This window comes from Castor canadensis, chromosome 12 (assembly GCF_047511655.1).
Source record: "Castor canadensis chromosome 12, mCasCan1.hap1v2, whole genome shotgun sequence".
In the NCBI taxonomy this organism is placed as follows: Eukaryota; Metazoa; Chordata; class Mammalia; order Rodentia; family Castoridae; genus Castor; species Castor canadensis.
This window is the reverse complement of record NC_133397.1, coordinates 89,432,196-89,458,182: the sequence shown is the minus strand read 5'-3', so window position 1 is coordinate 89,458,182 and position 25,987 is coordinate 89,432,196. Positions and strand designations below refer to the sequence as shown.

Here is a 25,987-nt window from a genome sequence, read left to right as displayed (position 1 = left end):
TGATGAGTCCCAAATTCACATCTCCCACTCTGACTAGTCTCATCAGTTGCAGACTTATACATAACATTGCCTATTCACTATCTTCATTTGGATATTTAGTAGGAAATACACAACTAAGACCGAACACTTGAATGCCTGCCCTCTAAACCCAATATCCCCAGTATTGTTCACCAAATTAAATTGTTCACTTTCTTTCACCTGATTTCTCAGTCAGAACTCTGGGAAATATTTTTTCAATGTTCTTCTCTTCATGTGCTAAATTATTCACCTACACTTTTCTATCTTAAATGTCCAATCATTTTGATTATTTTATTATAGGACTATATTAAATTACTCTGAATTCTATGGAATTCTACTTAGTATGCTAATCACACATAAGGATAGTATCATTATTAAACAATATGTATAACATATGACCATTTATTTAACACATGAAAGCACATTTGATGGTCCTCTCAGTGCCAGTAAAATAGTGAGCATCACCACTTCAGTTTGAGAGGCTAAGTCAGCCATGGTTTATTTAATTGTTGGAGCAGAATGGCACCTGAAAGTCCCCACACATTCTTGAAGAGGCTCCTAAAATAACTCTTTTAAACCTGGGGCTTTTCTCAGGGTAGCAAGCAATGAGCAACCTTGAGAGATAAAGTAACATCACCCTTCAGAGAGAATGGATAGATCCCTGTGCTCTTTGTCTCCTCCTATAACAAGCCCCTTGTGCTCCTTCAAGGGAGCAAGGACTACAAAAAATTGACCCAAACCCACACAAAGTTCTGCTTAATGTTTTTACCATGAGTAATAAAGTATTTTGTCTTTGACTCAGGAGACTTGTGTCTTCTACCAGCATTCGCGAAGAAATAACAGGCTGGCTTCTTGGTCTACATGCTTCAGAGTTTGCACATGGTTTACAGCAGATTATATCACTAATCAGCAACAGTGGCAAAGACTGCCATCTCTGGAATTACAGTTGCTTAATTGCTATTTTTCTAGCTAGTATATTCACTTCTAGATAATCATCAAACAGATTTATAGAATTTGGGGGATCTTCTATATGAGTCCAATAAAATTACATTGAAAAAAGTCAACTTTCTCTTTCTTCTGTGACTATTTTACTTAATGTTGCATGGAAAATCATGAGGTTAAAATTCTGCATCAGCTACTTTATGTATGAGTACTCTTGTCTGTACCACACTGCATGAAATGGAGATCCCTCCATCTAGATGTTACAGCTAGGAAAATTGATGCCCAGAGACTACAAGAATACAATTTGTGCCCTGTATTCTGTACTATATCTTCCCTAATTTTGAATATAATTTTAAATCATGAAAGACAGTTTGCATTTCATATAAATAACATTACCAATCTCCAAGGAATCAGGATTGTTAACTGAGTCAATATTCCATAAGCAAGACTACATATTGATAACATGATAATGTACTAGTCACATTAGCAACCCAATTCAAGCAATGCTTAAATTCTCATGGCAAATTACAATATTAAATAAAAATATCACAATGTCTCATGAAATTCTATTTTTGAAGATAGTACTAACTCAATATCATCAGTTTGGAGGAACTTATCTCCTAAGAAATTCTGAAATAATGGGAGATAAATATTTCTTAATAAGTCCATTAGTATAAAAGCTATCATTTGAGAAAGAATATATAATTCTTACTTGAAAAGCAAAATTTTATGCATAGATTTATAATTAGTTATTTTTACCATATTTGTAACCCATTAAGTATTTCCCTCCAGGTTTCTTTCACTGAGTCTGTTAATTATTGATGTATTCTGGGGAAAATTCCTTTCTGAAGGAAGTGTTTGTGTGTATGTACATATATGTGCATGTGTGTGCTCCTATTGTGTTTAAAAGCCAGCTGTGGAGAACTGGAGTGAAAGGAAGGGGTCAGAATCAAGAAATATGCATGCACCAGCCTCCAATCTGTGTACATAGAATGGTGAGGCTAATCTTGGAAAGAGAAGCCACCAGTGGTGGTGGAGCGATGGCCATTTCTCTTTCCTACGGGCATGACAAAGAGCTTGACCAAAACTATCTTTTACCCTTGCCAGAGGAAAAACTGACATGGCTCCAAATACTGATCCCTTTCTCTGGTTTTTCTCCCACTAGAGCGTTAGTTAGACTGACATACTCATACTACCACATGCAGCCCATATGTCTTAGGTATCTTGGTTGTTTCCCAAGTCTTCCTCCTCTTTTAGGGCCTCTGCCATACTTCATCATGCTGCTTCCTTCTACCCTCATCCACTCCTCTTCACACTTGAAAAAAATCAGACTCCTACAGCACCGGATCAGGTGAACCACCTCACATGAATGTCTCCATACTTTCCTCCCACTGCCCCCACATGGCACAAGAGTTAAAAGGTATGCTCAGACTCGCCCTTAATTCTGCTTTGGCTCACTTCTCACATTTTGTCTTGTTGGGTAGTCCTCCATGATAAACAGAATTCATCTACTTCTTTCCATCTCCCCACTGCTACAGAAGGTCAAACCGTCATCTTTTCTAGCCTAGATTATTGCACAAGCACCCAAATCAGTCTCGTTGCTTCTATTTTTGTCTCCTGTAATTCATTCTCTCATCAAAGAGTCAGTGATACCTTTTTCAACCATGTCACTCCCCCGCTTCAATCCCTTCTCATCCTCTTTGACTAAAACCACCCTCTTCACCTCAGCTTTCAATGCTCAGTCATGTCCTCTCCCCCACCAAGTCCCCCACTCCATCTGTGTAGTTTGACTCTCTCCCTGCCAATTTGGGTCCTTTTTTTGTTCCAAAAGCTTCCTATGTTAGGACTCTGTGTCAGTTATTCCTTCTGTTTGGACTGCCTTTTGTACAGATCCTAACTGACTCCACATCTCTCATTTCTCAAATTAATCATCACCACCACACAAAGACCTTTGCAGCAAATACTTTCTGTCCTTAAAAGCCAGAAATTTTCATGGTTCCTTTGAGTATCAATAACCAGCCCAGTGCACAGGACATAAAACTAGATACCAGTGTGACTCAAAGCAGGGTCTATTAATTAATGCTGCTCCACTGAGTAGCACTGGTCTGCAAGTTAACTGTTACTAAGTGAGATAAATGTAGAAATCCCACCTTTATTAGATTAGTTAAAAAAACTCAATGGCTCAAGTTTATTCATCACATTAGAAGGTTAAATATTGATATACATTGTATTTGCTCAAAGTGGGTGTGAAGGCCTTCAGTACAGGTAATTGGTGTTTCTTCTTTATTTCTTGGTTGAGTTACAGTCCCAATAGTCAAAAATTATGAGTATAAGGGAGATATTTTATATTAATCATCTATATACATAAATCCTATGAATAACTTTTTTTCATTTTTGCACTACTTTTCTTTGTTTCCTATGCAATGTTTGTTCTGACTGTAGAAAAATAACTTTATGAAATATAACTCAGGGTTTGTATGTTGTTTCATGTTTTGAATCCCATCTTTCTCTGACATTACTCTGGTTATATTTTACAAATGCGCCAGGTCCATGATATCTGGGCAAAGCCTGGCTTTGCATCACAGGTATGTGACAATAAGAAGCATTTGTGCAGATGACCATGACTGCTATGATCCTCTCTCAGTAACCTAGTTCCTAGTCATGCTAGGATGACCTGAGTCTATCTTTGTATTTGGTTCTTAGATTTGATAACCTCCATTCTGGGAGGCTGCAAAGCAGTCCATCAGTCCAGAAGCACTGCATACCTTGGCAGGACTCACTGTTGTAGTGAGGAGAGGCAGAAGGTCTGGGAAGAGAAAGTGAATCATCCCTTCTGGCCTTGCCCTGCAAGTGCTCTGCCCTAGGATACTAGGAGAGATTAAAATACCCAAGGCAAAACTGATTCATTTTACAACTTTGCCTCAGGCCAGGTGTGAAAGTGGTGAATTGATGACTTGTGAAAAAGATCCTGCAAACACTGAAGATGAAAGATGAAGACTGGGAAATGTGCCTCCCCTCAAGACCCAGAATGCTCCTTGGTGTCCCCTGAGTTTGACAAAGGCACTCAAACCATGAGAGGTTGGAACAAAAAGTAGCAACTGAACTGAAACTACAGCCAGGCATCATATAACACTTGATTAAAATACAGGCCACATATGCAACAGGGGGCCCATAAGATTACAATGAGGCTGGGAAGTTCCTATGGCCTAGTGATGTAATCACAATGGCAATATTACAGCTCAGTACATCACTCACATGTGTGGTGATGCTGGTATACACACACCTACTGTGCTGCCACTAATAAAAATGGAGCTCATCAGCTATGTACCGGTTATATACAGCAATGACACTTGATAGTATTAAATGGTTTTTTAATTTACTTATTTTCTATGACTACACTTTTTACAACTGTTTTAGAGTGTACTCCTTCTACTTATTTTTTAAGGTTAACTGCAAAACAGCCTCAGGAAGGTCCTCGAGGAGGGATTGAAGAAGAAGGCATTGTTACTACAGGAGGTGACAACTCCATTTGGGTTATTGCCCTGGAACAAGATGTGGAGGTGGAAGACCTTGATATTGATGATCCTGACCCTGTGTAGGTCTAGGCCAAAGTCTGTGTTTGTGTCTCAGTATAACAAAAAAAGGTCAAAGGTTAAAAAAAGAAAATTAAATTTAAAACTAGTTTATATCATGTATCCTAAATTTGTAGTGCACTGTACCATCTAGGTTTGTGTAGGCAAACTCTGTGATGTTTGCGCAACTAAATCTTAATGTTGACTTTCTCAGAATGTAATCCCATCATGGAGGGATACATAACTACGTTATTAACCATGACCTGGTAAATAAATGATCCCTTCTTTAAGTGAGTAAGTAGTACCAAGCAGTCAGGTCTGGGGTCAACTTCAGCCATGGTCACTTACAAATGTATGTTCTGGGGTCAGCTGAGAATGAGTTTCCTCAGTGGCAGGCAACACTGATCTCCAGCTCAGAGAGTTGTTCTGCAGTTGAGATGATACAATATATATAGGAAAGCCCTATTCTGAATGCCTGACATGCTGCACTACTGGCAATCATTGAAGGGAGCTGGCGTTATAAGGTGCTGATGACAAGGGCAGTAATGGAAAGTGGTCACTCCTCAACTTAGGCCTGGATCTTCCAAGGCACCCTTCCTTAGGATTCCACATAGTACACTGTTACCATGCTGCAAAGCATAACTGAAGGAAGGCTGTGGTATCTTTTGGAGAACTGATGAGAAGGACATTTTACCTTACGGAGTGCTCAGTGCACACCAGGCTCTCCAACAGGCATTTCTTTCCTGGTTAAGACCAACCTGGTGCTAACTCCCTGCTTTACCTTTTGCTTCCTATTAACTTGATAAAACTACTTAACGTAAGTTTCAGTGCCTCACTTTCCTCATGAACAAAATGGGGATAGTAAAATCCCATAGTCAGGTGAAGTGAAATTGTTTTGAGGGTTGAATGAGTTTATAAGAAAGATTTTTGACTATGAGTCAAGCACCTACATAGCACTTTGAGACTGTTAAATATTAAAATTTAGAAACAAAACCACCTGGCTTTCACCTTTGCACCCTGATCACTTGTTCAGAATAACTACAGGATCTCCTCACTTCTTACCAACTCCCCTGCCACCACCGGGCCTATCCGGTGCCTGCCTTGGACTCCACCATGGACTCCCCACTTCTACTTTTTCCTCTCAAGTGTCTGTTCTCAACAAAGGCCCCAAGTGAGCCATTTACAAATAGGTCAGAATACATCACACTTCTGCACAAAACCTTCTAGTGGCTCCCAGTTCAGCTGGTGAAGAGCCAAGCTGAATAGCCCTACGTGACATAGGACTCCAGAATATTCTTTACCTCATCCTCCTGAGACTGCACCCCTTGCTCTACTCTTGTGACCCTGGCAAAGCACACGCTGCCCTCCAAACACACTTCACCCCTCAGAACCATTTTTCTGGAATGTTCTTCAGCTTGGCTAATTCTTCCACCTCCTATAAGCCTTTGCTCAAAGGTCCTTTTCTCCACTCTCCCTTTCATGAGCATCCTCTGCTTTGCTGTTTCCATGCCTGATCCACTACCTGTCCTTTGCTGTGTAACTTCTTTCACCTTCTAACACACTCCATAATTTACTTATCATGCGTCTTGTCTAGAGTCTGCCACTTTGCCTCTACCCACCCTTGCCATGAACGTAAATTCTGTGGAGTCAGAGATCTTTTTGCTTTGTACATGTATAGATAATAAATTCTAAAGAAAGTGCCTGCATATAGCAGAAGGCCAATAAATATTTTCTAAATTAATATCCACAAAATTTAATCTACTGAGAGCTGGAATATACTAATTTGCAAAGTTAAGTGCTATTGTTAAGTCCACCATACTTACTGTTTCCCAATAGTAAACTCAATTCACCCATTCCTCTGTCCCAGGGGAGGTACCATCAACAGTCAACAACTGACAAATAGTTGGTGCAAGGTCACAGTGCACAACAAGCATTTGACAAGTACATTTACTAGGTCAGAGAGCAAGGAGAATGACAAAGAATAGCAAGTATGGTTCATATGTTTCCAGTAGTAAGCTTAGCTCACTTAGCTGAGTTTCCTTAAATAAACAATTTCTCTGTGGAGGCCAAGTGACCAAATTGGACTTGTAGCATCCCAGATGCCAGGGTGAAGCAGTGACCTTAACCCAGACAGGAAATATCATTTTTCCTGCTACCATGATTACCAAAGCCTCAACACACCCTTGCCAATTTGTATCTCATCAACAGAATTCATTAGAATTCATTGGAGAGTCTGAAAGACCTTGTTTCCTCCCAGGAAATGGGAGAGACTTTTCTGGGAGAAAGAGCATGACTTACCAAGATGAAGACAGTGAAGAATATGACAACAATGGCAGCTGTAATGAACAACTTCTTACGAGGAAATACAGAGGCAGGAAGGAGAAACACTAGCGCAAAGCAGATGGCTCCCCGAAGTCCTCCATAAGCAATGATGAACTGGTCCTTGAAGGTCAGAGGAATGGTCCGGAACCAGTTAATGACCTGAGTCAGGACAAAGACACCTATAAAGAAAGACAAACCCAAGAGAAAACAGAGAGTGAGGCCAGAATATGAACACATAAAGATCAATTTTCTGTGCTTCTGTGGCAGGGCGAAGGCCTTTCCCTTTCTCTATCTTATTAGCACTACTAGGTTCTCAGGCCTGTGCTATTATTTTCCAAGATAACAAGTTTTTACCTATTGGAATCACAGAAGCCAACAGAAACTAATTTGACTGACAGCAAAGGCCTATAGATCCTCAAAGCAGAAAAGAATGTGTAAGGAGGAGAAGAGAAGAGACTATACATAAGATGAGGAAGAAAAGGAAGAGACAGAAGAGGTCTAGGACAAGAGGAAGAAGAAAGAGAGGAAAAAGAGAAAGAAAGATGAAGAAGAGGAATGTGAGATGAAAATTAACAGGAAGTGGAGTAGGAGGAGGGAGGGAAGGAAAAGGTAGATGAGGAAGAAGATGTGAAGAGAATAAAGCAGCTGCAGAAGAAAGGGAGGAAGATGAAACCCCACTGTGTTATTGTCATTCACTGTTCATTGAGCAAACAAGTACTTTACCCAGTGCTCTCCAAATGAGACAGAATGCCAGGGTGAAGCAGACGAAGGCCCAGTTCCACTCATGGTTCTTCCCAACAGTGGACACTCCCATGAAAATGAAGATCAAGGTCTCACTGACACTACTCAGCATCTTCATGAAATACTTGATGGTTGTGTAGGACTTCTGAGACACATTTTCTTCCACATATTTATTCATAGTCATTGCACAAGCAGTGATTCTGAAAGAAAAGGTACAGCTTCTACTCAAAACAGGACAATGGTCCTAATCAAAACCCCAGAGTCACCTCCTAAGAGCTAAATTATCACTTACTCTTCTACAATTACAATATTAAAGACTGAATTTTATAAGTTAATGGGATTTGCAAACAAACTTTGAAAAATCCTACTATATCTGGGGCTTTCATTCAGACCTGTGGCTTGAGCCCCCCTGCTCTGTTCTGCTCTCTAGCCCTTCATCTAAAGAGCTCCTTATCCCACATCTATGTTCTCAAAGAACATAGATGTTCTCCCACATCTATGTTCTCAAAGAACATCTATGTTCTTACAGTCATCAGCACTGTCACTTCTCCTTTTTGAAACCAAATAAAACTGTCCAAAGTAAAACTGAAATCTATTTTCCTCCCACCAATTCTTTCTCCTATATATACTAGACTTCTTTCTCTGTAAAATCATAAACTACTGCATAAAATCCTAATGGTCTTGTTGGCCTTCTCTTCCCTGTCACCCCTTCTCATTGGACTCCTCTCCAAATAATTGGATGGCAGTCATTTTCAGTTCTTCATCCTGAATATGTCTCAGACCCACTCACTCTTTTTCATCCCAATCCCTTAGTTTGGGGTCTCATTTCTATTTATCTATTATATCTATTTCTGTGAAATTTGAAATATATTAAAAGTATCCAAAAGTCCTAAAGGAAAAAATTATTTTGTTTGTCTTCTCTAGCATTTATTTACAAAATTTTAGGACTTCTTTCATGAAAGCTATTTTGATATGGCTCTTTCGCATATCTTGGGAAAATATCAAGTACACATTGTGAGCTGGACATTGAAAGCTGTTCACACATTTCCCTCAATGAGTAATCACAGTGTCATAAACCACCCTCTCTCTACCTGGCACACACCTCTCTCAGCTGTCTGTCATTTGTCCTTGTTCTTACTGTCTTCTACCTTACTGGGCACACAGGTTCACCCAGAACCTGTCACCTCTTACCAATTCAAATATCACCAACTGGGAAAATTTAGTCTGAGCTAGGTGACAACTCATTCAGTTACATTTAAAGAGGCATGGTTACGTGAAGTACCAAAAGGACTTCATTAACCTAAGGCAAAACAAGAGAAGGGAATTCATCTTCCACTGAGTGATAACGGAGCCATAAACTGGCAAGTATGAAACTTTCTACGTTCTCATAACTCTAGAACTATAATGCACTATGTGCTCTTTCTCCTGTACCCCCGCATTGTGGAGCTCCTGGCCCTGAGATTTCTGCTATTGTAAGCAAATCCTCCTATTGCGAGCATGAGGGCAGGTATAAAGATGCAAACCTTACAGTCCTCTGAATTAAGACCTGACAGGTAACCAGAAACAAGTTTCACTGCAAAGAACAGACTTGTTCCTGTATATTTATTTTGTGCCGCATATTAAAATGAAACAAAGATTCTACCACTGCAAGGAACACACGCTTAGCCACGATATCACCGCCATCAGAACAAGCAGGCATTTCTTTGAAGAATGCACCACTTATGTGGTTTCCAAAAGAACCAGTGACCTTATTAAGTGTGCTAATAAAATTGAGCAGCCATGAACATAGAGCAAAGCCTTTGAATAACTGAGGGTTTATACAATACTGCTCCAAGTTTATGGCCCCTTTACTATATGCCAGGGTCTGTGCAAACACTTTGTATGGATTATGTTAGCTAAACCTCATAACAAGCTATGGTGCAAGTTTTTATTATCATTCCCATTTTTACAAACAGGAGAACAAAGGCAGACTGAGAATCAGTTACTCAAGATTACACAGCTAGTAAACAGTGCTGCCAGGGTGTTAATCCAGGTAACCAGGATTATTGCAGACCTAACCCTCTTCCCTTCTAAATTGTCAGTGAGCCCAGTGGTCTCTAAGATGAGGGAGTACTCCCTCTCCCTTCTAAGTCCTGACTCCTTCATTCTCAACCACAGCCTGTCAGTATTCGTTTCCTATGACTGCTGTAAGAGCTAGCACAAATACAGAGACTTCAAATTCCAATTTATCACCTTTTACACACAGTACTCAGAAATTCAAAATCATTTTCAAAGGTCAAAACTCAAGGTGTCTCCAGGGCCATGTTCCTTCTGGAGGCTGTCAGGAGTAGCTGTTGCTTGGTTCCCCTGAACACATCTCTCCTTTAACCCCCTCCCATAAGGATCCTGAGATTACATTAAGTGCCTCTGGATAATCCAGAGCCATCTTCTCTCTCAAGAGCCTAATTGTATCTCATTTGCAAAGTCCCTAATGCCCCATAAGGTAAGATATTAACAGGTTCCATGAATTAGGATATGGACACCTTGGAGATCCCCTGGTTAACTACATCTCAGAAAATCTTCATTTTTCACATTGTGGTTTACTATTTTAACCAGGCTTTTAGAAACTAAGATTTCCAGGTATAAAGTAACAAGGGCAAAACATATATTAAATTGATTAAATATCAGAATTCCAACATGTTTTTATAAAGAATTGACATGTACACAACAACAAAAACTAGTAAGTCTTTTTAAATGTTGGAAGTAGAAAACTTGTAACAAATATAATTTATAATGGCCATATTACTTCTTGAAATTCTCTCATCCTATCCAAAAGGTGCTTTAAAGGGGTTTTGTTGGGAAGTATTTAAGTCAATTGTCAAATACAAAGTATAACAAATACCAAAATACCCAGTACACAGCTTTTCCCGGCCACTTTTCTTTCTGAAAATAAAATAATACCAGCTATAGTATTGGAACCCCTTGGGTCTCATACTTATCCTATTCATATCTCTCTTGGAGTTAGATTTTTTGTTGTTGTTGATTCAAATGAGAATTTTTACTAACCTGGAGAATAGTGTTTTTGTGATTGTGTCAAACATTTCTCTCTAAAATCATGTTCACTTTAATAAAACGTAAACCATTTAGGCAAAAAGTTCTTCAGTTTACTATGTCATCAATTTAACAAACACATCTATAGGTTTGGTGTCAGAATTATAAATGAATTAATTTTACATGAATGTCCTCAGGGTCATTTTCCATTGCTTTGTATCATGAACATGACACCAGGAAAGACACGCATGCTGGCCAGACACCAACTGTAACCTAACACTGTTTCCTACCACCATCACTCCACGGGGAAAAATACCCTGGGCAGGTACCCCAGGTCCAGCACCCAGAAGCACCCTCTTCAGGAAATATGCACATATCTGTGGTATCAATGCCTGCTAGTGGCTGGGGACAAGTGTCCAAATGTTCCCATCCTGGCCTGTTATGTAAATTTGATGCACATGACCACTCAAGCAAAGGCCTGGCCGTGTTTTCAATGCAAAGAAATTATTGTTATTGTACTATGCTGTGACCAGAAGTCAAACCACCTCACCTTCAGCAACGTCATAAAAACACAAAACTGCAAAGTCTTTCTTCATTAGGTAGATGCAGGCAAAACAGTGTCCCAGAAATAGAAAAGAAAAAACTTTCTCAGTCCTCTCTGGGACATCATCATCTTCTAGAACTGAAAGTCTTCACCATCACAGTAACTTTGATTCCCCTCATTTTTTTTGGAAGAATCATAAGACACTTTCAGAGCTAACTAGTGAACCTTGTAGGCTAGTGCTTTTCTCTCCTCAGCTTTACAGGAGAGTCCTTGGGTACAATGTTATGTCACAGCACACTATAAAGGCACTACATGCCAAGAGAGGTGAGACTTCTCCATCCTTCATCATGTGACATGTGATGATTTCTTGCTTCAAGTCCACAACTTCTCACCCTAATCATGTAACTTCAATGTAATGATGTCCACACCATTATTATACCCTAAGTAGACTCTTTATATTTTAGAAAATTCTAGCTAAATTTCTCAACTCCTAAGTGTCTTTCAAAATAAAACTATTTACCTTTAATATTCCCAGTATGACCTTACATTTATTAGTTGGTGACATGAAATCATATTTTTTCCCTTTCCAGGCATGTCTCACTTTCCTGATCTCCATATTAGTTAATAAGATTGTGAATGGCAATTTAATGTCAACCAATATCAACCATTCTGAGCATCTACTTAAGCCAAATTCTGTGTTGGGATCTAGGAAGATGAAAACAAGTAAGACATGATTTCATCCTTCAAGAGTTTGCTGTCTAAGGGGAGAAATGGTGAGATTAATGTTACCCAACTGTGCACATGTGAGAGATGGGGAATGGAAAAAAAATGCTTTGGAAGTACAGGGAAAGAAGTAGCTACAGATACACAAGAGAGAGGACATCTGTGCAAAATCATCATTGATAAATAAGAACACACCTAGCAAGAGAAAGAAGAGGGAAGTACAGTTGTCCCTCAGGATCCATAGGGGTATTGTTCTAGAAGCCCCAGCATAGAACCTAAGCACATCCTCCTGCAGACCCATCTCTAGGTGACTTCTTATAATACTCGATGCAACATAAATACCATGTGAATATCTGATATATTGCATTCCACAGGGAATAATGACAAGAAAAATGTCTGCATATGTTCAGTGCAGGTTCAATTTTCTTATCCAAATATCTTTGATATTTTACATGAATCCAGGGAAGGGGAACCTGCAGGTACAGAGCACTGACTGTAATTCAAGGAACAGAAATAGTCATGTATAAAAGAAGGAGAGAAATAAAGATGTTGACATATTCATGAAACTGCTGAATGATTCTGCTAGCTGAAGGAGAGTGAGGTAAATAATGCTAAGAGATAATGAACGTTAAGGGTCAGAAATGTTAGTTACACCCAGTGCTTGAGCTTCAACTTTATTCTACAAGCTGGAGAAGAAAAGGAGGAATCATATGTCTGATTATGTAATTATCTCTAATCTTACTATCACTATCTCTTCTAAAATCAACTGGAATCTTCATTAGGAAAAATAAAAGTATATTCTATGCATGGTATAGCATTGGGTGACATAATTAATGAACTTTGACTCAGTTACTACACGATGTGCTGCTAATAGGAATGGTATTCTAAGAACAAATTTTAGAAAGACAATTCTGAAGGATATTTGAAGGACAGATTTAGAGGGGTTCAAACCTGGAGGATGGAGATAACTTATTCCCTGTAATGGTTTTTATCTTAATTTCAAAATCCATTGTAGTACCTGGCACATGTAACATACCAAAACATGCACATGTTTTGACAGGTATTGGGTTCTATTCAGTGAGACCACATGATGGTCAGGCATGTATAGAATTCACTGGTTCATTCTGCTTTGTTATTATCTTGCCTCGCTTTAACATAAATGTATGGTGGTTATCACCAATTTAGAGATGCTGAGGCAAAATCACTGTAATTAGTGGCTTTTGCACTCACCAGCAATTGAGGTTTTCTTTGTCCCTATATCACTCAAAATACAGCATAGGCAAAAATCAGTCCAGCCAATATGAAATCAACAAAATTTTCAGGGGGAAAAAAGACTTTCTATTTAGATGATCTGTTATTTGGATATTTTCTGAATAGGAAATTCCAGCAACTGATTTTTTCTATAGAACCCATGACTCTATTATAGTATTCAATGAAGCCTACCTTCTGTAGATTTTCATTTTCCTTCTGTCAGAATGTGTACTTTCAGAGAGCATGGTCTAGCACTCATCTCTGTTTAGCATGGTGCTGTGCCTGTAGTGGTAGCAAGTTGAGGTGCAGTTATTATTGGGTGAGTCTTGTATAATGAAGGTCCAGAGTGCATCACCTAAATTATCATGATCTTTAGAAACAAAGGGACCAAGCATCAATATTGAAGGTGGGCTGTGAAGGCAGATTTCTGATTGCGAAGACTCTCTGTGTTTACATACATAAGATAAGGGTTCTGCTTGTTATTTCGGTTTTAAAAACTTATTTTTGATGAAGAGTGGTACACTTTCTAATCTCTATTGCCATGTTAACATTAGGAATTCTTCCTTGAATCTGAACTGCTTAGAGTGAACTACACTGATTATTGCAAAATTCATTTGCTCTCATTCCAAACGTGCACATGGTCTTAAAAAGCAGGGTTGAAATTATAAGAAAATATAGCCCAGATAAAAGTTGCATATTTTCAATTAAAATGCTGCCAGATCAGGCATACTCAGTGCCCAACATTAGCAATGATGAGGACCAATGAAAAAGTCTAACTGTATTGATTAAAGCCAGGTCTTATGGGGACACAGGGTACACCACATACTCTCAGAATAAAGTACTCACTCATGTGAAGTAAATTAATTATTCCAGGGCATGAATTCACTATATAGTGAACTGCTTCTTCCAGGAAGCCTGACAACCAAGAGAAAGTGAGTTTGACATATGAGAAAATGCAAACAAAGTTGTTTTTAAAGAAGGACCCAAGCATAAAGACTGAACAATTGTTCTTCGAATGTCAAAAATGTAACAAGCAAATTCAAAGGATTGTAAAAGCTGGGTCACTCATGTAGCCTTGTCCATTTCATGCAATCTCTACATCTTTTTTGGTCCTTTTCAAATGTTTTGGATTCAACTAATGTTTATATATCACTTATTGGCATGGAAAGCAGTCTGATTCTGTGCAGAGGGATCACACAAAGATCACAACTCATTGTCCAAAGTGTAGTGAAGTGCAAGCATCCCAGGACCCATGCAGTTGGTTAGTGCTGAAAAACACTTCCTAGAGGCAGGCGGGTGTGGACAAGGTCTTGACAATGGAATTCGAGTTTTCCAGGTATCGAATTCCAAACTCTTGGTGTTTGCTGGAGGTGGGCCAGAGAGGGGACCTAGGTATGTGAAACTATCTTGCAATGGCCCAGAGATGATGTATATACAGAGTATTTTCAGGGTTCCACATGAGCCTGAGAAACACCAGCACGAGTCACTACTGTCTGGAAGCTCTTAGCATATATATTAAAGCATTATGGGCTGGGTACCACAAAATTACCGGAAAGATGTGAACACCTGTGCCCTATCCAAGACCTCCAGACAATCAGGATCTCTGAATTGCTGACTGAGGCCTAGGGTTCCACATATGTAACAATCTTTTTAAATGATTCCTAAATACATCAAAATTTGAGGAAAATAAGTGGGATTGTAGACATAAGGTTCAGGGAAGGACAGAAGAAGGAGAAAAAGAGCTGAAACTAGAATCATTTTACTTAAAATCTTATTGGAGGATGATCATAAGTGCTAATAGGGGATTTAAGGACAATTGTATTTTTAATTGCAATTAGTCAACTATTCTCCCTTCCTGAGTCTCTACCTAGGTGCTTCTTTCTACTGCCAGGTCTGCAGACAGAATTCTTCAGTCCTGGAGGCAGCCAGCCAGCTCATCGCCATGACCTCCAGCTTTCACCAGTACCATTAAAATATTATCAGTTGTATGTGTGGTGGTGGAAGAAAATTTGTGAACACATTCTGCCTGTAATTCACGATAAAAGGGAAATAGAATTGTGTCACTTCTTTGCTTAAAGAACCCAATGGTGCCCAGTTGTCTACACAACCAGTAAGGTCAAAGACTTCCTTTCGCCCCAGCTTCTTGGAAGCAGAAGAGCATTTCACCTTGGAGCCTTCAATTACACTTCTCTCTCTTCACATGTCTTTCTCTTACCCATTGAAGCTTCAACTGAAGCACCACCATGCCCACTCCATCATACCTTACTATAAGCGATTAAACTTTCCTTGATAACTTATACTTAACACAGATTGGAATGGTGGTTTCAGGCCAAGTAGGTTTTATTTTACTGTCTTCTACTGGGAACAGACCCTCAGACTGGTCATATGACACAGTATTACCCATTCAAGTTTTCCAAACCCCTGGGCCAATCACAGTCCTTCATTTGAATTTTTTCCTAAGAGGAGCCAACAGACTAGATCTCACCTTACTCTCCAGTGACAAGATTGCAGACATATGAAGCTCAATTTGTCTATCACCCTGGTTTTATGCTTGGAGAGGTATAACCTAAAAGAAGGAAGCCATCACACAAAGCAAAACAAAGTTTACTAAGAAAGATGTTTTGGTAGACATTGGAATCTTTGATCCCATCACCCTAGGACCAAATCCACACCTATCCTTGGCAAGAATTTATTTAAATAATTTGACAAGCCCCCCTTTTCTAGCTTAATATAGTTTGATTTCATTTCTCCTCATTAATACAGCCTGTCTACTGTTTGAAAGGGACTCCTGACTATAAGGACACCAGAGATGATTCAAGTTACTTCAAATAGATGAGGATTAACTGTGAGGGCACACATGAAAGACAGACTCTTGGAGTGGGCCGGATCACTTGAAAATAATAAGAAAGTCAGACCTCAAGTTTGACAGTGTGGGCAAAGTAGAAGCAGAAAGAGAGTACACTAAGAGGAATGCAACAGCATCAGGAGGAAACCAAGAAAGGAAGTCTGCATCACCCAAGTTACTTCTTCTGCATGCACAGAATGACTTGAAGTAAACTGAGGCTTGTTAAATCAAAAGGAAGGGACAATGTGCTCTTTCTCAAGTGCTGAACAGGTCATCAGAAAAGCAAGCCTTAACCATCTGGGTTATTCAAATTTCTGTGGACAAAATATCCGAAGCAAACAACTTAAAGTTTTATTTTGGCTCAGTTTCAGAGGTTTCAGTCCATGATTAGTTGGTGCCATTTCTTTGGGCCTGTGGTGGCACAGAACATCATGGTAGAAGCACATGACTCCTACCGGGTGAGAGGCTGTTCACCTCACGGGAGCTAAGAAGCAAAGACAGAAACAGAAAAGGGCAAGGGTCCCAATATGCCATCCCCTTCAAGGTCACACCCCCAATGACTTCACTTCCTTCCACCTAGGTCCCACCTCCTAAAGGGTCCACCTCCCCAGCAGCATCACAGGCTGGAAAATAAACCTTTAATATATGGGCTTTGGGCAGACATTTATACTCTGAAACATAATCTCCTTGTTTCTGAATCCCCTGCTCTAACCTTGTCATAAAAGGCCTAGGGACTTCAATCATGTATGCAAACATGTCATTCTCACAAGTACTAGATGGGTGATAACTGTACATTTCAGTATCAGTTTTCTGAAAAAATATTCCTCAATAAAGAAAATATAACTATTTCTCAACAATAATGAAATGATTTATTATCTTGTTTTATATTTTGATTTGTATGACACTAAAAAGTTTTATTATTTCTACAATATTCTTTTTTTTCCCCCATTGTTACTTGGGTTTGCACTCAGGGCCTTGCACTTACAAGAACTCTACCACTTGAGTTATGGACAAACATGAAAACAGAGATGAAAATAATGTCTTTAATATTCTTTTACCTCTAAGAAAATGAGGCAAGAAAAGACATTATTTTGAATACTGAGCATTGTATAGATTTTCCTGTTCATTTTTTAAAACTCATGTAATACCTTAGCTGAAGCAATCTGTTTTAAAATATTTTGTTCAGTCTTGTAAGAGTCATAACAACCCTTCAGGGAGTGTACCTCACTTTGGCTAAGTTTTGAAGATGTTTATTTGAAAACCTCTGGGGGGTAGGGTACAGCTTAGTAGGACAGCCTTGCCTGGCATGTTCTAGGTCAGGGTTTCATCCCCAGCACCATGCATTCACACATGTACACAAACAGACACATACATGCACACACACACACACACACACACACACAGGCACATCACACACACACGCATGCACAAATCAAAACCAACCAATCAATTAAATAATCCTAAATGTGGACCTTGGGTAAAATCTTTTCCTTCTCTCAAAGTGGCTTTAATTTCACATCGTAATTATCACGAGTCACCTAAGAACTGCCTACCTTCCCTTCAGTTTCTCCTACCATATTTCCTTTCCTACCCTCCCAATTCTCAAAGAAATGTTCTTCATAAAAAGCATAATTACCGTCAATGAAGGGAAAGCGGTTGTCTTCCATTTTCCCTTGTTTTCACACTGTTTTGTTCTCTTTTACTTTATCAAGCAAAATAAAACTCACTGCCAGTTTTCAAGTATCTAAGTAGCAAAAACTACTGATGAACACTATAGTACATTATATCTCACAGAGATAGAATAGGAGGTGTATATATTTATGTAATTTCCAAGTTCCTAGTCACCATGGAGACAAACAAAAACAAACTGGGGATGTCAATATTCATATTATATCTATCTAGACCAAGAAATTGAATATATTGTCATTTTAATGGCTGATCAATATAAGAACCACAATGAGATATTCTATAATTTATCCACTACTAATTCTTGAAAAATCCACTGTATATTTAAATCTTAGAGCACAGCTCGATTTGGGCTAGCCACATTTCAAGTGCTCAAACCCACATGTGGCTGGTGGCCACCACATGGGACAGGGCTGAGGGAAATGATGACAGCCCACTGTTTTTGGCTCCTCCTACGTAAATACTGGGTTCATCAGCAGACTCTAATTAGCCTCTAATTAAACAGTTTAAGCCACAAAAATAAAGGCAAATAATTTCATGACTTAGTTACATGTCTTTGGGCTAAGGTTTATCATTTCAAATTTGCCTCCTGGCTGTTCTACTCTCACCTGGCTATTCAAGCAAGTTTAGGCAAAAGAAAATAAAAAGTAATCACCTTTTTTGTTTACTTCTTTGTTTTTACTTTTTTCCTGAAGGTGTCCAGAAAATTAAGGATCTGTGCTTTATTTTCCTCTCATTTAACTTGTTTATTTCCTGATTCATTTTACTATCCTCTCCCCTGGTAGTGTCTATGTTTGGGTGGTCACAGTAGAATTTAAAGGGCACAGTGATACTGCAACACAGCTCGAAGTCCTACACCATAATTAAAAGTAAAATTCTTATTTTCCAGGTTATTACAAGGAACCTAGGGAAAGGTATCAGGTTACATAGCAGCAGAGATCCCAGGCTTCAGCTTGATTCCTTCTGTCTTTCTATCCAACTCTCTATCTGCTTATCTTCACACTTCAAAGGTCATATAAAGTTCAACTGACTTCATGTGTTTGAAAGTTGTTATAAACATGATGCTTTGTAAAATGCTTTATGAATGTCTTACAGTGTCATGTGCTCCTTATTTGTTTGTTTGTTTGCTTGTTTTTTACATTTTTGAGAATACTGGTAAATATGACATAGCCATTCTGGAACCTTCTGGCACATAAGTAGATGATTTCATACCCTTGAGTGTTGAGAACATGGTATCCCAAATGCTACATAATGTGCAAAGAGGAATGAGGGGAAAAGTTGGAGCCTGGCTTTTGCAAGGCTCCTTTGCTACAAATAGCCTATGCCTCCCTGAGCACATGGCCTTCATTGATTGTTTGAACTAGCAGCACAAGGTTGATTTACCTGAAACTCCCCTAATCTCTCCCCTTCCCCCTTAAGACTGATGCAAATCAACAGATGACCAGCTATCTTCTTCAACCATTTCCTCCCAAAGGTAGATGGAGATTAAACCCTGTGTTAAGATGGTTTTTCCCCCATCTTGCTACCTTACTAAATAAATCTTTTTTATTGCCCCAATAAATTGTCCTCAATCCACTGGACCCTTTTCAAGTGCTAAGTAGATGAACTTGGATTTGGTACCAAGCTACAATATGGAAAACAATGGTAAGATTTCTTATTTTTCCCAAAGTTTTAAAAAAATGACATTTATCAATTTTACAAAGAAAAATAAGAAGAGAGGATAAGATCGCCACACCTTTAGCTAGGACTACCTAAGCCAAGAGAGTTAGATTTGCTCATAGATGTTAATCCTGAGTCTATCATTCTGCAAATTCTTGTTAAATTGTCATTTTAAAATTTTCTTAGTAATGGACTGTGTTTTTATTTTTCAGGTGCAAGATTAGCTTAGTCATTGGAGACTCAGAGTCTAGGTGTAACTACCTACTGAGTCACCCTGCAGCCATGTCTCACCCATCTGGAACTCAATTACGTATCATAAAATGAAACCAAAAAAAAAATCACCATTTCCTACTTTCATTGCAATAACACTGCTAGAATAATTGGTACAATAAACAGAAAATACTTTGGAAGTACCCTAGAGGGAGGAAAGTCTAAGGAATTATTAATCTGTCAAAATAAAACTAAGAAATATTGGGCCTGACTCTCTTATCTGAGGAAGGTAACCCTTTTTTAAATTCATGGTCATATCAAAGAGAAATCATCATTTCCCAGAGGGCTGCAACCTGCTGTGGAGATCGGGCTTGCCCCTCTACAGGACAGTTTCCAACATCTTATTAATGAGAGCCCAGGGGACAGTGTGAGATAAAAGGTGAGAACCAAAGATGTGCCTGATGTCCAAAATCAGAGAACAAACAAACTTCCACTTAAGTTCATTTCTGTGTAGATGTCATTTTTAGAGATAACTCAAAGCATCCTTGGATAAAAAAAATGTAAAATGAGATAAAATCCCCAACTCTCAGTGAAGGATCATTGTGCTTCACCTCTGAGCATTTTCTGAATGGAAAGTCCAAAGTACATGAGTGGAGATGGATCTCTAAAGCATAACTGTTAATGATGATGGTATCCCCCCCGAGACTGTGTTATACTGGAACGTGTCCAGTGCTGCTGATATGCAAAGTTTCTTATTCGGGAGACTGCAGGCACTTTTCCTTTAACTTTAGGTCCAGTGCTACAAAGCAAACTCTAAAACACACTCACAGCTTTACCTACTGAGACAATTTCTTCTAGTAAAGAAATAAGCATCAAAATATTTTTAAAACAGGGAATTTCATCTTCCCTTTTTGTATTTGAATCTTAATCTCTCCTGAACGTACAGCAAAATATGAGCAGAAACAATCCCTTAATATTGTATTAGGTTCTGAAGTAAATGTTAGAAAAGACCACAAAGCAGAAAACCAAATCTAAAAATCCCCACAAGTCATCTCTCCAAATAGTTTACAAGACAGAAGACAAAAATACAGATATAACTCCATCTCATACTATTTAATTTAGCTGTTGTCAATGAAAAACATAAATCCACAGTGTTGTGCTGACAATTAACAGCAGAAACAACAGGCTTTGTGAATGCCTGAGGTGCATTGCTTCTGACACCTCACCAAAGACATCAAGACACAAATCCTGCCTAGGGCTTTCCTTCCTAAAACACTGGTTATATTTTGAACCCAAAGCCAAGTCTTTTGTTACACATTAGAAAGTTTCTGTTTCATAACACTTTTATTAACTACCTGCTTATTACGAAATCTTATTCCAGAACAAGCTGTTCAAGAGTCCACCCAAGACTAAGATCATGTACTAGGAGTTCAAGAGTCTAAAAGGCAATAAGGAGAGGGAGAAGGAGCGATGGATGAAGACAGTGGGGAGGGAGACAGGGAGTGGCAGCAAAAGTGAAGCAAATTTCCTATTATACTATTTCTGAGAGAGATGTTGAGCCTCTCTCAGCTCACCTGCTGACTGTCTCTGTCTAGTTTCCTTTCCAGCGGCTACCCATTTTTTTAAAGCAAACAAGGGAACGTACTGAGCATGCTCACCACTTCACCTGTGTTCGATCCCATTAACCTTAAAATTTGTTTTTAAATGGCAAGGAAAAAGAGTGCCATTAGCACGACATATGATTGGAATTTCCAAATTCGGTGACTTTTAAGCACAGAAAAAATTACTAGTTCTATATGAAGTGTATAACTCTAATGGTATCATATACTGTATCTCCTGGACCAATGTCCCAAGGAAAGTATAGTAAATACAACATGGAAATGCACAGGACGCACTTCAAAGAGGGAACACGTGAGTCTGTGATCTGTACCATATGGAAGCATCGCGCAGGCTCTGCTTTGAGCAGCTTACTAATAACCGCACATTAGAAAACAGGGCATCAGCTCTGTGAACAAACCTGTCCCTTCATTGGCTATCATACAGGACTTGATGTGCCTGGTGATTCTAAGTGCAAAAGTATTTATATCTCCTGAAGTGTCTTATTTAAGGTTAATTTTTTATTTTGGTACACTATGGACAATGACAATTTGAGTTTAAATGTAATAAAGGAATTTTTATGCACTGTGTTGTAAAATAAATGTTTCCTTCAAGTTTAGAAATAAAGATAATGTTTAACATCTACTCACAAATCACAGCAGGAGATTACCTATGCTATTTATCAAAAATATGTGGCCCATTTGTCTCTGGTATTTGAATTCTCAGCACAAGAAAGTACATGACTTGACGCGGCACTCGTCTTCTGACCCCAGCGCACTCCAGGCCTTAGCAACATTTCTGGTGTACCCGACTCCAACCCCACAAAACCCCTCAACTGCTGTATATCTTCAGGGACCCCAGTTTCTGTCCTTGACATCAGGCAAAGCAACTAATTTAGAGAGCTATGTTGTGAATGTTCTAGAAAATTTACATAGACACATGGTCCAGAGTATGTAATATGCTGAAACTACAATTCCAGGTTACTCCACAAACTGTTTCTAGAAGGACGTGGTTGTGAAATAAGACACCAGGGCCCACCCCACACACACTCTTTTTCACAGACCTTGTAACTAGCTGATCACACATTTTCAATGACACTGGTCAAAGAACAGAGAGCAAACTGGAAGTCATACAAATGATATGAATAGCAACCAGGAAGACACATAACATTTCATTACTGGGTCAAACTGGATTAATATGTTGCTTTATTTAGGTTCTCTGGGAAACAGAAAACCACCCAACATTTAACTCATAGCTTTCATGACAATGAGTTCCACTCTCCTTGTGGAGGGCCTTTGACTTCCTCCACCACAAACCTCATCTGCTTCTGATATGAAATTGTGATCTGTGTCAGAAAGCAAAAGTCTTTAATCAAAGTTTCACCCAAATCAGGTTAGGTGGGAGAATTTCAGGAGGAATGAGGCCTATGTTTAGGCCTCACTACATTCAACCGTCCTGGCACACAGTAAAGAATGTGGCTGCAAATAAACATTTGTCCAAATAAAAGAAAAAGGTAAAGGCATTTCGTTATTCATTACTAAGGTGTTTCCCACTGACACTACAGAGAAGGTAGCCATAATATAATATGGCTTGTTTTGAAAAGCCACAAAACATCCACACCCAATGAATGACTTCATTCAAAGTGACACTCCAAAGCCACAGTGTGATCCCAACACTCCCATTCTGCAGCCACCAGTAGAACTGCTTGAGACCCTCTATCAGAATGGATGAATGATACCTTAGCCATATCTTTCACAAACAAACACTTTCTTGCTTTAGAGTCTGAATTTAATATCTTAAAAAAACTGACTCAAACTATATGACCATATCCTTTCTTCATTGAATTCAGCTTTCAATGGCTTTAGGTAATCATCCTCAATCACATATAATGCACAAAATATTTCTACCACTAAGATTATTCAAATGAACACACCTCAGTACTTCCAGAGCTCCAGAGGCAGCGTAGGTAGGTGATGCAACTTTACTATAACTTTATTATATCCTCCCACATGGACCACACTGAATGGGAATTAGACTCATAAAATTCTGGTATCTGACTGAGATCAACCCCAAGAGTTTATTGTCACATTTCATATGAGACTCAAGATATAACTTTTAGGCAATTTTCCACCTTAGCCTCAGATTATATTAACATAAATTTGGCTGCTATACATTTTCATTTCTTTGTTACAAAAAGTAACAAAAATATATTTTAGCTATTCTTAGAATGAGAAAATATTCTTTTTAATAACTTACTCAATTTTAAAATCTTTAGAATACATGAATGTACTCAAGGGCTTTCAGCAAAGAAATACTCACGCCATGATGCCTGAAAGGTGAAACATTTCAGCTGTTATGTAGGACAAATAGCTGTACAGGAAGACAAAAAGTGGCTCAATCACTCTGATATTGTGTGTGAAGCGGGTGGTAAATGCCGCTATAAATCCCAGGAAGATGCCAATCAGCACCCCACCAATCCCCACAACAAAGAAGTTAGCAATCCCCGCAAACACGTCGATGGTCTCGATGGTTTTCATCTGGCAAAAGGACTTGAACAAGTTGTACAGGACCTGTGGGAGAAAGAGAAGACATTATCAAGACCCCCTCTAGTCTCCTCACTCTCATTCCAAGCACAAACATATCTACCTGGCTTTCCGAGAAGGACAGTTCTTCTGTGTACCCAAGTGGATGATAAGGGGCAATCACCATGTAGTTATTTGTCACATTATTTTAATACTGTGGCTTTAAACAAACAAAAATTTTAAAAAGTATGTTGTCAGCAAAACTATTTCTTAAAGTAAAAGGAGATGTCAAGGTCATTTCCTAACTTATTCCTAAGACATTTTCTTTCTAGTTACCACCTGAAAGGTTATTTTAAAATATTTTCTTGCCATCCAGCACATCCAGCTCATATCACCCTTACTTGGGAAGTCATGTGTTAAAGAGAAATTTATCATTGCTGTCATGAATGTGTTTACTGTACAAGGTCCTGAGATGGAATACCACTATGGAAGGGACCCACCCTTCAATACAGGTACCCAACTAAAGAAGTTCTCGTCCCAGTTCACCCAGATCCTCACTCCATATTCTTATCTCCTTGTCCCACCCACACATAGGCCTGGTGTAATATGAGATCTAAAGGAATTTTCTAAAAGCAGAGAGACAGAAAGTGGTATGTATGCGTGTATACGTATGTTGTATGTATACTTCATGTATATTTTATGACTAAAATAATGATACTACACTGTTGCTTTTTTTATGCAGTCTTGGTTTAATTAAGGCTCTGAGAATGCTAGGCATTTCATGTTTTCTGGGTAATAGGCTTTCAACGATGGAGTGGGGGACCACTGAGCCAGCTGAAATGGGAAGGACTGGCTTAAGACTTTCCACTTTTTCATAAAACCAGCTACCCAAGTTCAAGTCAAGCAAGTTTTCTGCATCTTTGACAACTCTGGGAGTATCCAGAATCTTCAGGAGAACCAATTGACAAGGACATTGGAGACAAGGGCTGTATTACACCTTCATTTGGGTTCTGAGCACTAAATGTCAGAAGCAATATTAGAATGCAGTTCTCCTGACCTGATTAAGATGTTCAAGGTTCGACCACGGGTGAGTCAGACACTCCTGCTAATCAGCCTGTGTCCTGGAAAATGCCACATTACTGCTTCTGTTTCACCCATGGTCATTTATAACCCTATCACATTTCAGGCCTGTATATATTTTTTCTCTTATATATTATAAACTCCTTGGGACCAACCAACACCTTATTATGACTTATGTCTTCTATTTTTCCTAGAAGAACATGTTTATTGGTTTTGAACAACAGCAAAAAAAAATGTGAATGATTCTTTAGAAAAGGTGGGCTTTTTCTGTCCCCTAATAGTTGATATAGCACTCAGGAGGATTTGGTACCCTACCTCCAAGAAATAACTTAATAGAAGAACAAAATCAACACTCATCTTTGAGGAACTAAGCATGCTGAAGTCATCATCATTTGCAGACTGAGGAAAAAAACTGACTCTAAGTGTTTTCCACTTCCTGTTGTCAGCCAAAGGCTTGCTGCAGGTATCAGGCTGCATTCAGCAGCAACAAGATGCAACTGCTTTCTGAGAAAGGACAAGAGATATGTGATATGTGCCCCTTCGTCCAAGAGTTAAAGTCAGAGGTGACTGTCACAAGCATCCCACAGGAAAGAGGAGAGAGGGACTGGATTTCTAACTCTTTTGATGATGTACTATTTTCATTTTTGCATTGATAGCCTCCCTCCCACCTTGACCTGGGCACTGTATTTCTGTCCCCAGACTCTACCACTTCCTCCTTTCCTGTGTCAAGCCTATACCAGGGAATCTCATCTCCCCTTTTCTAACACCCCCCATGCCCACCACAAGACTTAATACTTCCATTATGCTCCCCAAATTGACATCTTTGGGTGCCTGCCTTTGGGAAGGCCTAATAGTCTTAATAGCCTGCCTTCCTTTCTTTCTTCCTTTGTTCCTGCCTTTCCTTTCTTCTCTCCCTCCCTCCTTCCCTCCCTCCCTTCCTCCCTTCCTCCCTTCCTCCCTTCCTCTCTTCCTCCCTTCCTCCCTTCCTCACTTCTTCCCTTCCTCCCTTCCTCTCTTCCTCCCTTCCTTCCTTCCTCACTTCTTCCCTTCCTCCCTTCCTTCCTTCCTTCCTTTTTTTATTACTGACCAAAACCCTAGAAAATCTGGGATAGGGTATCACCACTGCGCCACAAAACACATCATATTTATAAACTCCTATCCTTGTTTTCTTTCTTGTCATTTTCCCTGGTAGAAACCAGTCCCTAAACCTGGGGACTTCCAAGCTGGTACAGTTCCTGGACTCCTA

At 39.1% G+C, this 25,987-nt stretch overlaps 1 protein-coding gene across 3 annotated transcripts in view; it reads right to left on the bottom strand.

Moving 5' to 3' along the window:
* Slc9a2 (solute carrier family 9 member A2) overlaps positions 1–25,987 on the bottom strand; it is an 80,525-nt gene that overhangs the window by 21,709 nt on the left and 32,829 nt on the right. For all 3 annotated transcript variants that reach the window (XM_074050454.1, XM_074050455.1, XM_074050456.1), the window contains exons 3-5: positions 23,459–23,709; positions 7,578–7,795; positions 6,831–7,033 (exon numbers count right to left, since the gene is read on the bottom strand). In XM_074050454.1, the coding sequence (XP_073906555.1) occupies positions 6,831–7,033; positions 7,578–7,795; positions 23,459–23,709 (672 nt within the window). The remainder of the gene's footprint in view (positions 1–6,830; positions 7,034–7,577; positions 7,796–23,458; positions 23,710–25,987) is intronic.